The sequence below is a fragment of the Zalophus californianus genome, chromosome 2 (genome assembly GCF_009762305.2).
Source record: "Zalophus californianus isolate mZalCal1 chromosome 2, mZalCal1.pri.v2, whole genome shotgun sequence".
In the NCBI taxonomy this organism is placed as follows: Eukaryota; Metazoa; Chordata; class Mammalia; order Carnivora; family Otariidae; genus Zalophus; species Zalophus californianus.
This window is the reverse complement of record NC_045596.1, coordinates 2,101,187-2,112,200: the sequence shown is the minus strand read 5'-3', so window position 1 is coordinate 2,112,200 and position 11,014 is coordinate 2,101,187. Positions and strand designations below refer to the sequence as shown.

Here is an 11,014-nt window from a genome sequence, read left to right as displayed (position 1 = left end):
TGCCCGTCTCCCTTGAAGCTTCTTCCATTTGAGAGTGTCATTGCTGTGTATTTTAGTTCTACGTAAGGATACACACGTGGACCGCAGAAAACACAGACACAGTAATTGTTGGTTTGCACACTCAACGTTTGTTCAAATTGACTGCATGTTTACTGTTTTTCTTACTCCTCGTTCCCTCCTACGTCTCCGATCTTCCATCTGGGATCATTTTCTTCTGCCCGGAAAACACCCTATAGAGTTACTTTTAGTGGGCCTTTTATTGCTGAAATCTCTGTTTCAGTTTATCTGAAAAAATATTTATCTTCATTCTCAATGGATTTTTGGTTGGGTATAGAATTCAAGGTTGGCAGATAACTTTCTGCGGCAGATGAAAGATCTGGACTTCACTGTCTTCTGCTTTTCATTCTGGCTGTTGAGAAGTCTGTTGTTGATTTCTTGGCCACTCCTCTGAGCGTGATGTGTCTTTTTTGCCCCTCTGTCTGCTTTTAACATCTTCTCGGGGTCTTCGGCTCTCTGTAGTTTCACTGTACCTTGTCGGTATGTACGGAGAGATGAGCCTGCCTCTTGGCAGTGACCCTGGGGATCCCAGTCGATCAGTGATGTAGCAGTGGGCTGCCCAGCAGGAAGGGCTCAAAAGGCTGGCTGATACCCGTTCTGGAGGTTCTGGAATGCTCGATCCCTGGTGAAAGATGTCTGGGATCAGGATGTTCTTTCTAGCAGCAAAGCCACTGCCCAGAGCCTGAAGTCAGCCAGTACTGCATGGCCAGCCAGGTGTTCCCTGTTCCCTTCGAGCCCCCGTAAACACACATGATGACAGGGAGCATAGCCCCACGCTTCGGCCACACGTGGCTATCAAGCATTTGAACAAAGGTAATGACTCTGCATTGAGATGTGCTGTTAGGTGGAAAATACACACCAGATTTCAAATACTTAGTACAAAACAATGACATATCAATACGTGAAGTTCCTCTCCGGGGGGAGAACGGACAGTTGGTGTTTAGTGAGGACAGTGCCAGATTCACAAGATCAGTTCTGGAGACGGACAGTGGAGATGGCTGCACGGCCACATGAATGTACTTAATGCCACTGAACTGGGCACTTAACAATGTTAAGAAGGTAAATTTTATGTATATTTTACCATAGGAAAAAAAAGAAAGAAAAAGAAACACTTTGTTTCTAATGAAACTCTTCACCAAAAGAAAAATCTAGTTTTTGGTGAAACTAACAGGGAACTGTTAGACATTTTTGGCTGGAGAGGAAATTTTTTAAAATTTTCAGAAGGGCAATTTGTTCACATGGGTATATAATATATATTCTTTTAAAATGTCCACACATCTTTTTTAGAGTGTAATTGTGCTTTATTTGGGGAAAACAAACAATTTCACAATGCGATGTTTATTTTTATCTTAATAATACACAGACATGGTCGAAAGGACAAGTCAGACAGCGCTTATAAAGAAAACAGCTCTCCTCCGGCCCCCACTGCTGCCCGTCCCAGGAGAAACGCTTGCCAGACAGAGCCACTTTTAATCCCTTTAGCTCTTTCTTATAGGGTTTACTCCAGTTGTTCATACATTTTATTTTTTTTTAATTTCATTTATTTATATGAGAGAGAACAAGAGCAAGATAGATCACAGAGGGAGAGGGAGAGGGAGAAGCAGGTTCCCCACTGAGCAAGGAGCCTGATGTGGGGCTCAATCCCAGGACCCCGGGATCACGACCCAAGCTGAAGGCAGAAGCTTAACGACTGAGCCACCCAGGGGCCCCTGTTCATACAGTTTAACCAAGGGATTCCCCACTACAAATCTATCCTAAAAATATTATCATATATGTGCACAAAGATGTAGGTACAGGGCTGTCCATCCCATGGGTGTTTATAATAACAAGGAAGCTGGAAGCAACAATTGTTTGGATCGTTTGATAAATGATGTCCTAAATGTGCAGAAAAGATTGAGACAGATATTAAATGACATGGGAAGAAATAAATACAGATTACATAAATATAGAATAAAATGCTGATAGGGATTATCTTTGGATAGTGGCTATTAAAGATGAATTTTCCATTGTGTACGCTTTAATTTCAAAACTCTCCTTAATATATATGTGCTTGCTTATAACCAGAGGAGGAAGACAATGACATATCAATATGTGAAGTTCCGTGTTTATAAAATCCTTTCCCAGATTTGCTGTCCCAGTCAGGATGCTTCCCTCAGGCATGGGGGCGCTCAACTCAGACTAGCTTAAGCAGAAAAAAAGGGGGGGGACAAAGGACTTAACTGGTTTCCGGAGCTGTGCCCCACAGGCACAGACAGGCCCCCAGGCTCCCTCCCTGCCAGGGCTTTGCGGGCAGGGGCCCTCCACCCCATGGTGACCGGGCAGGGATGGGGCAGACAAGCGCACCACTGCCCCTATGTCCACACTGATAACAGAAGGTCTAAAAGGTCTCACAATATAAGCACGTTGTAGGAATAAAGGTGATTTCTATTTTCTTTAAACCGTCCTGCATCGTTTACGATGAGCACGCATTACTCTTCCACAATTATTAACGGATTTACTGAGTGGGTAGCACATACCAAACACTCTACTAAATGCTTTATGAAGGCCTTGGGCCTCCGTCCCCCACCTCCTGCTGTCCTCAAACCGAGATGAGGGCCCCAATCTGAAGAGAAGCCATCCCTAAAATAAAGGCCCCGGACCCCAAGGTCACTCCTCCCTCTCCCCACCCGGATACAAAGCAAGCTGAGGATCAGCCTCCACTGGTCTCGCAGGACACGGCCGGGGTGCTTTCCTCTGAAGCGCGGCCCCAGGGCTGCTGTGTTCCAGACAGCCATGAACATGCGTGCACACGTCACCGGCACTCCCGGAAGCACCGTCTGGGTTCAGGTGCCTGGGGACACACAGCTGCAGGACAGCGACACTGAACCCGGGCACGCGGCTGACCCCGGCTCACTCTCCTGCACACAGCCATGTGGCGGGGTCTCCGGATCCAGACCAAGTCCTTGCTGTTTGGTGAGAGTCACAGAGGCCTGGCCCCTGGTTTCTCACCCAGCCCCTGCTGCAGGCCTCGCACGTGCGGATAGGGGAGGAAGCCCCGCTTCGGTGCCTCGGGGCTACCTCCCCCCAGAATCTGCATGCCCCCCATGGTCTTCACAAGGCCTATGGGCGCCAGCTCCCCTCCCCAGGCAACAGAGCCCACGTTCCCACCACGGGGAAGGGGCCACCTTCCTCTTGGGGCAGTCCCGGCAGAGGGAAGGATTACTGACCCTGGAACCCCGACATCCCTTGGCCTGTGTGGGAAGTGAGCTCCTAAACTGCTAAGCGTGGAGGGGGCTTGTCGCCCTCGGCCCAAGCACAGGCCTCTCCCAGCCCCGCCCTCCCCTGTGCTTCAGGCCCAAAGGCACCGCACAGTCCTGGAGACTCCCAGGCTGCCGCAGTTGGGGAAGCAGCGGCCGACAGCCAAGCCCCGGCCCGGAGTCCTGCCCAGAACACGCACTCCTCACACAGGAGAATCTTGGCAAGTAAGCGGATGTCCGTGTGGATGCAGAAAGGCAAAGACTTTCTGGGGAAAGGGGGCACCCCTGCCTCCCACCTTGGTGGGCACCAGAGGACGCTCTGGGGTGAGGAACACGACCCTTGGCTCTGGACACTGTTGAGCTGATGTCCACGCCCACTCTTCTCCCCTTTCTGTGGGCACACATGGGGCCTTGGGCCCCTGCCACAAGATGTCCACACGGGGCTTCTGGGCATCAGAACAGTCCTCAAGTGCCTTTTTCTTCAACCCAGCTCTGGTGAACACACGATTCAGGTATGAATATAGAGACATCTGCAGACGCACGGCTCGTGTTAAGCTGTGTCATGTGTTTATTGCGGCTCAGGGACGGGATGAAACGCTAAGCACAGGCTCCTTGGTGCTGGGTCGGGCTCTGCAGTGAGTGGTCACAGATTTGCGGGCAACTCTTCCTTCTCGCTGGGGCCACCGCTAATGCAGCCCTGCAACACGGCAGAGCGGCGGGATCAGTCACTTACCTAACGCACGCCCACTCCACTCCTGTGGTGGACGCGAGAGTTTACAACCACAGGACAGGGGCACTGACATTAAGGCTGAGTTCCACACTTCCTCTCCCGGTACGGAGGATGCTCAGTTCACACACAAACACGCAGACACACACACACAGCGTCTCAGATTCGCTTTCTCTGTTGCACACTCAATGCAATTGCATGACCCGAGCTGAGTACTGCAAGGGAATGAGGCCCGGGCTCCCCCTGCACGGGGCGGGCCTGCGTGTGGAGCGGAGCGTGTCCAGGCAGGACTTTCTGCACAGAGAGACCGGCTCCCCGGGAGACCCACGGCGCTAACTCACGCCTGGCCCCGGTTCTCCGAGGAAATGTAGTCCTGGTGGACATGCCCTGACAGACCTTTCCCACCTAAGGCTTGTTTTTCATACTGAACAAAGATGGACTCGAATGTTAGTGGACAACCTCTGAATAAAGTCTTTGAGAAGGGACAGGGTATGAAGCAAGGTGATACACTAGTCCAAGGAGGAAAACTTGACCAGGAAAAACATTCTAAGTATCATGGCACCCAGGAGTCTCTCAGCACACTCTTGTACGTCCTGTGTGGGAGCAGCCCGCGAGGGAGCAGTGGCCAAGTAGGAGCGGGAGGGTGGAGAGCTACATGACGTGGTTGCTCCACGACCAGTCTACATGACACTCAGTTCTGAGCAAGCTCGCGTGCCTCCTCGCTGAAGGACGGATCTGTGGCTGCATGTCAGCGAGCCTGTCTGCCTTTGCGCGTCAGAACAGAGTCTTCGTACCAACAGCAAACGACATAGTGAGGATTTTTCTGGTGGGGCTCAAATCACACCATAGGGCTAGAGCTCTTAAATTATGTGAAATATCTTAATAAGAAATCTGAGAAAAGAAAGTTTTTTACCTTGGTGAAATATTTCTTTTCTTTTAACACATCCCATACAAAAAAAAAAAAACCAACATAACAAAATGCTTGTTACCCTTACCCCTCTCCTGAAGAGTCTGTAGAAGAAGCCTCTCTTCGGTCTGGGATACGTTTTCTCTTCTATATTCAACACCATGTCTTCTTCAGGCTCCTCTTCATTGATGTCCTTAAAACAACCCGATTCGATCATCTGCGTCCACACAAGAGCAGGACAGAGAAGGGGAGAGACTCTGCGAGGTCAGTCAGCCACTCCCCGCCCAACACACAGCTCAGCAGGCGGGGGCCACTCCCGTTCCCATGCTTGGGGTGGGGAACACAGCCTCCTCCTCCTCCCTCCGAGTGCACCCCCAGAGCAGGTAAGGACCGGGCGCTGGCCAGGCCCACTCTGAAAGTGGGACCCCAATGGTGAACTGTCCCCCTCCTGTGCAGGGAGCAGGGCAGCTGCCTCGCATAATCTTACCTCCAAACACACACACACACACACACACACACACACACACACACACACGCACACACGCACACACAGGCGCACACACAATTTTTTTCTCCTGGCACTGTACCCAGTATAAACCGGCAGTACCTCATTCTGCCAGGGGATGGAGACACAGCCCGTAGCAAACTGACTGTAGAACGTGTCATCCGTGGTGTCCAGGTAGACTCCTCTCACCGTGGAGAACTGCTCGATATCCACGACGTCCTTACAGTAAATGGCATGCGGCTATGCACCAACAACAAAGAGGCGTTGGCCTCTGGGATGACTGGAGTCATTCTTAGTCTCCTTAATTACTAAGAACACAGCGCATGTGAAATCGACGCATTCACACCAGATTTGAGGCCTTTCCCTCCCTCTTGGGAGCTCTCCTCAGTCACAAACCCCGTGGACTCCCTCTGGTCCGCAAACCTCCGGAGGCCCCCACCTTTCCCTTTCCTGCAGTGGGAAATGGGTGACAGGAAGGGGCAGGATGAAGGGCCATGGGACCCTTGGCCTCCTTCACGTGAAGCGCCCCACGCAAAGTCTAAGTGAACAAGGGCAGGTCCCGCTTCTCGACCTCCTGTCAGAGCTCATCTAATGGCCTCCAGCCACCCCTCCTCTGGGACAGGAGCCCTGGCCTGCAGGACCCACCCTGGCTGTGCTGCCCTCAGCGGCAAGCCAGCATGGCGCATCTAAGCCTGGGCCACGGTCCCCTCCAGCCCAGCCACCTAAGCTCCTGGAAATGGGGAACAAAAAGCCCCGGAGTCCAGCTACCGGCCAAACCGTGGTCATGCAAGAGGCACCTGGCAGTTTTGAGAAACGCCCTGCCTGCGTGCGGGAACCTGCACGATCCAAGAAGGGACATCCCGTAGGACCCTGGTCAGCACACTTCAGAGCAGCCGCTACCCATTCAGTCCCCACACAGCAGGACCATGGAAGCAAGTGGGGGCCCCACTCAGGAGACAGTCCAGAAGAAGGCTGGGGAGGCCTGAGCCCAGGCTGAAGGCCCAGAACCCCATCCTGCCCCCTGACCCGCTACCATGGGACTCCCCTGTCAGCGGGCCCCCACGGTTCCTCTGGTCACATTCAGTAGAATACCCAGAACGTCAGCCCCAGAGCCCCGACCTGGCAGGCCCTGCCCCAGGCCTCTGAGCACAGCAAGGGGAGTCATCGCTGCTCCCTGAAAACTGCCTTCCCTGCTCCTCTCAGACCGCACAGCCGTGTCAAGTCCCTGGGGCGCGCCATCCCTGTTCAGTTGTCCGCTGGTCCGCAGGCTGGAGCGAGCACCACAGTGGCAACACCTGGTTTTCTTGTGCTCCCTGCGGGTCCTAATGCCTCCATCTGTGTCTAGCAGGTGGTGGGCACTCGGTAAACATGTAATGCGTGAACTAATTCCAAGGAAGGAGGTAACTACTACAGCATACTGGAATATGAAAACATAGTAAGTCCTGACTTGTGCAACTAAAAATGTCTTAATTGTACACCCCAGTTCCACCATATCCTGCAGAATTATCTCCACCCTTCTGGAATGCACAGGTAGCAGACCGTTAAGAAGACAGCCCAGACTGCTGTCGTTCATTTCTGCTTTCCTCAGCAGGAATCTCCTGCCTGCAGGTGCTCCCACCAAGCACTGACCCAAGCCAGGCCCTGTGCTAAGCATGTGGACATGGCCCCTGAGTAGGCCCCACAGCAGGCTCACAGGAGGCTCAGGTGACCTCCAGGGCTCCCTGTGGGCAGTGTGCAGCCAAGACCTAGGAGACATGGAGAGGGGAAGGGCTTCCCAGACTAAAGGCACTGACACAAGAAAGGGGATGCTGTCACACAGAAGGCCTTGCAGGGCCTGACGAGGAGGTCATGCAGTGGTGCTGGGGCTCTGAGCAGGAAGGCCTGTGGGGACCTGTGAGGACAGTGTGGTGAGTGGCCGGGGGCTGGGAGAGGGCACCCAAGCAGAAGCACAGCCAGGCTGAACCAGCGCTTCTGCATCTGCTGGAAAATCATGGGGTTCCGTGGATCCATTTTCTTGGACACCCTGCTCCTGGGCAATGTACTTACATCAGGACAGAAAGGCGGATCTAACATATTTGCTTCCAGCCTCTTGAAATTAATGTCCTTGAACACGGGGTGAGCTTTCACTTCTGCCGCTCCAGCCTTGCTGCCCAGCCGCTGTTTGGGATTCTTGGTGAGTAACTGCAAGAGGCAGAAATGGAGTCAATTTAAGCTCCTAGGATAGAAGAGAGAACTCGGAAAGTCTCCATAATAATAAGCAAAGAATCAGGGGTAGCAAAGAACGCCTCCATCTAAACAAAGTTACTCAAATTTCAAAGTTTCAACCAAACCTCCTTAATTCAGATTTCACAAGTTTAGAATATACGATGCTTCAAAAAGGAATGGAAACTAATATAACAGCCTTTGAGCAACCAATAAATAAAGGTCGGCTAAGTAAATCCTTAAGGAAAAAGTTTTAGCCATGTAAAAATTAGGGGGCTCTTTAGAAAGAAATAGGAACTGTCAAGAACTTCACAGATACCATTTTAATGCTAAGTTATGTTTATAATTGGAAACTATTTTAATCTATTCATTAAATAGATCACTAAGGAGCTCAGATGAGGCAAAAATTTGACAAACCAAGTTCTAGAAATTGTATATTCTTAAAATGGACAGCATCTCTTTCAAAAGTATTCCTTACTCATACGTTCATAATTTTCACCAAATGGGCCCTCATCCACAGTTATCATCAGTCAGAAAGGTTTGGCTGTGCTCAAAGCAAAACAGGACAGATTTAGCTCTAGAGCATGGCCAGACTGCGGCCGGGAAGCTGCCTGACACTGTCAAGGAGGTTTTAGCACAACACAGCCCGGCCCATGCTGTTTCCTTACAGTGGTGGGGCTCCACAGCTGTGCGAGGAACCAGCCCAGCCTAAGTATGACTCACTATCTGGCCCCTCACAGAGAAGTCTGCTGACCCTGGCCTTGCCTCATAGCCCGCACCCACCGCTCTTCTGAAGAGAAACCAAACTCCCAGGCAAAGAGCCGAGCACATTCTGCGTCTGGCATGTGTGCACTGGCCCGCACACCCCTGCAGCCCTCACTGTGTGAACTCTGGATGCAGCACACACCCTCCCTCGCTCACCTCCTCACAGTCTGCACATGCACTATGCCCTCTGTCTAGAAGACCCTTCGCCTGGCTGAGCCGGGCTCCAGCTTCCTACCTTCAGAGCATGCTCCCTCAGGACACCTGTCCCTCCTGGTGTGACGCCATCACTTGGGGAAGTACTCAGGGCCAGTCCCTCCTGGCGGGACCCACACCTCCAGAGGCAGGGCTGTGGGAAATCCCACTCACTGGGGCAGCCCCCACACCTCGCCAGGGCAAGGGCTCGACAAGATGTGCTCAGTGCAGTTATTCTTGGTACGCTTTGCTCATTAAAAACAGATCTGAGAATTCAGTGTGATGCCAAATACAATCCCAGCGTCTCAGGGGCTCCAGGACTCCATTATCAACCCTGCTGCTGACACACACCTATCCGATGGCCTTGGACTTGTGCTCAGAACGTCTGAGTTCAAGTTTGCCCATTGACATCCCATTATGGCATGTCACAGAAATCAAACTCTTAGGGGCACCTGGGCGGCTCAGTCGGTCAAGCCGCTGACTCTTGATTTCAGCTCAGGCCGTGATTTCAGGGTCAGGGGCTCTGTGCTCAGCGGGGAGTCTGCTTGGGATTCTCTCTCCCTCTGCCTCTCCCCCAACTCATGCGCGTGCACGTGCTCTCTCTCTCTCTCTCTTTCTCTCTCTAAAATAAATAAAATCGGGCTCCTTGGTGGCTCAGTTGGTTAAGCGACTGCCTTCGGCTCAGGTCATGATCCTGGAGTCCCAGGATCGAGTCCCGCAACGGGCTCCCTCCTCAGCGGGGAGTCTGCTTCTCCCTCTGACCTTCTTCCCTCTCGTGCTCTCTCTCTCTCATTCTCTCTCTCAAATAAAATCTTTAAAAATAAATAAAATAAAATCTTTTTTTTTAATCGAATTCTTAATTTTTCAACTGTGAGGCTAAGAAAACCCCTTAGAAGTCCACTCCGAGGGTCAGATAAGATAATACATCAAAAGCTTTCAAAACTACAGACAGGTGTCCACATGTCAGGCGCTGCTCTGGCCGCCTGTCTGGGTCAGTGTAAAGAGCCGGCTTTTCCTCAGCCCTTCCTTCTGCTCTCCAGCACAAGTACAACACTGACCTCACTCCACGTCTGCTCACTCATTCAGCATGGGTGCAGCGTGCTGGGAGCAGGCGCTGGGCAGGAGAGGCAGAGAGGGCAAGGAGCCATGCATAAGCCTGCATGGGTGAGGGGTGAGCCCCCCCTCTGCAAGCGCACTGAGCACGGGGGCCGGCCCTGTCCCTGCAGGCGCTGTCCTCTGCAAATGCCCCCTGCCTCCTGAGATGCCCTCTCCTCTAGCCTCCATCTGCCGGGGTTGAACCAACTCTCCAAGAACCAGATGTCTCCGCTCACAGGAGCTCCTGAGGATTTGTGTGTCACCAGGCCGGTCACATGCATTCCTGCATCGCCCCTTCCCGGCGAGCCTGTGAGGGCGACGCTATCACCATGCACACGTCAGACAAGAAACCAGAGGCTGGACAGGGAAGGCCAGTGCGGGGAGCTGAGGTGTGGCCCCTGAGCTCTGAGGCCCAACCTTGGTTCTCACTCAGGCACCTGCCTTCCCCAGTACCCTTACCAGAACACAGCATCTCTCCATCCTGAAAACCATTGAGCCCTCGTTTCTCTCTTGTTTATGGCACCCATCAAATTCTGCTTTTTCACCATAGTTATTTTTCATGTTTGTTCTAGGCCTGCCATTGAACGGTGAGCTCCTTAGGGGCAGGCTCTACTTCCAACTTCCATTTTTACATTCCTGCAGCCCTTATCAGAGTGTCTGGCAGGTGGCAAGCACCTGGTCAAATAGCAGCTTGGCCAGAACGCTGTCAACCCTGGAGGGGCTGGCTAACCACGGCCAGCTCCACGCAGAATGAGCTGGCGGGAGGGCAGGCCAGCCTGGTCCCACTGCTTGTGACAGGACCACTAACACGCATCACCCCACACATGGCAACAAGAGGGAAGGGGAACCAGAATCAGTGTCTCCAGCCACCCACAGCTCACCTAAGTTACTGCCGCTTTCAGTAACGGGTACGGCGGCTGCTGGTTCCATTTGGGGACCCACGGCCCGCCTCTCTCTGGCCTCCATTCCCACCCCCTCGACTCTTCATGACTAGCCAGCCCCGCTTTCCTCTCCGCACCCTCCCAGCCTTTCCAGCTCTGGCGAGAGGGGCCGTGGCTCCACCAAGCAGGGCTTACACCCTTGCCTCTAGCCTCCTGACCTTGCCCCGAGTCCCCCTTCCGCCCCCTCCTGTAACCGTGATTCCACCCCCCACGGTTCGACCGCTGCCCTGCCTGCCCCCAGCCCCGCAGTCTCTGTCCTCCTGTCTCCCTCCCTCTGCGCACGCAGCCTCGTGGGCCCCTTAACGCATCCAGGAAGGTGGCAGACGCGTGGCGGCCCATCAAGTCGGGGTGTCTATTGTGACACGATCCCTGGCAGCCAGTTAAAGA

The 11,014-nt window shown here is 52.9% G+C and overlaps 1 protein-coding gene across 7 annotated transcripts in view; it reads right to left on the bottom strand.

Moving 5' to 3' along the window:
• Positions 1-1,336: 1,336 nt before the first annotated feature.
• The window catches only part of GRK4 (G protein-coupled receptor kinase 4), a 97,945-nt gene continuing 88,267 nt past the window's right edge, over positions 1,337-11,014 (bottom strand). For all 7 annotated transcript variants that reach the window (XM_027598975.2, XM_027598974.2, XM_027598976.2 and 4 more), the window contains 4 exons: positions 7,479-7,613; positions 5,535-5,672; positions 5,016-5,144; positions 1,337-3,990 (listed from right to left, as the gene is read on the bottom strand). In XM_027598975.2, coding sequence (XP_027454776.2) covers positions 3,937-3,990; positions 5,016-5,144; positions 5,535-5,672; positions 7,479-7,613 — 456 coding nt within the window. In that variant the 3' untranslated portion in view covers positions 1,337-3,936. The remainder of the gene's footprint in view (positions 3,991-5,015; positions 5,145-5,534; positions 5,673-7,478; positions 7,614-11,014) is intronic.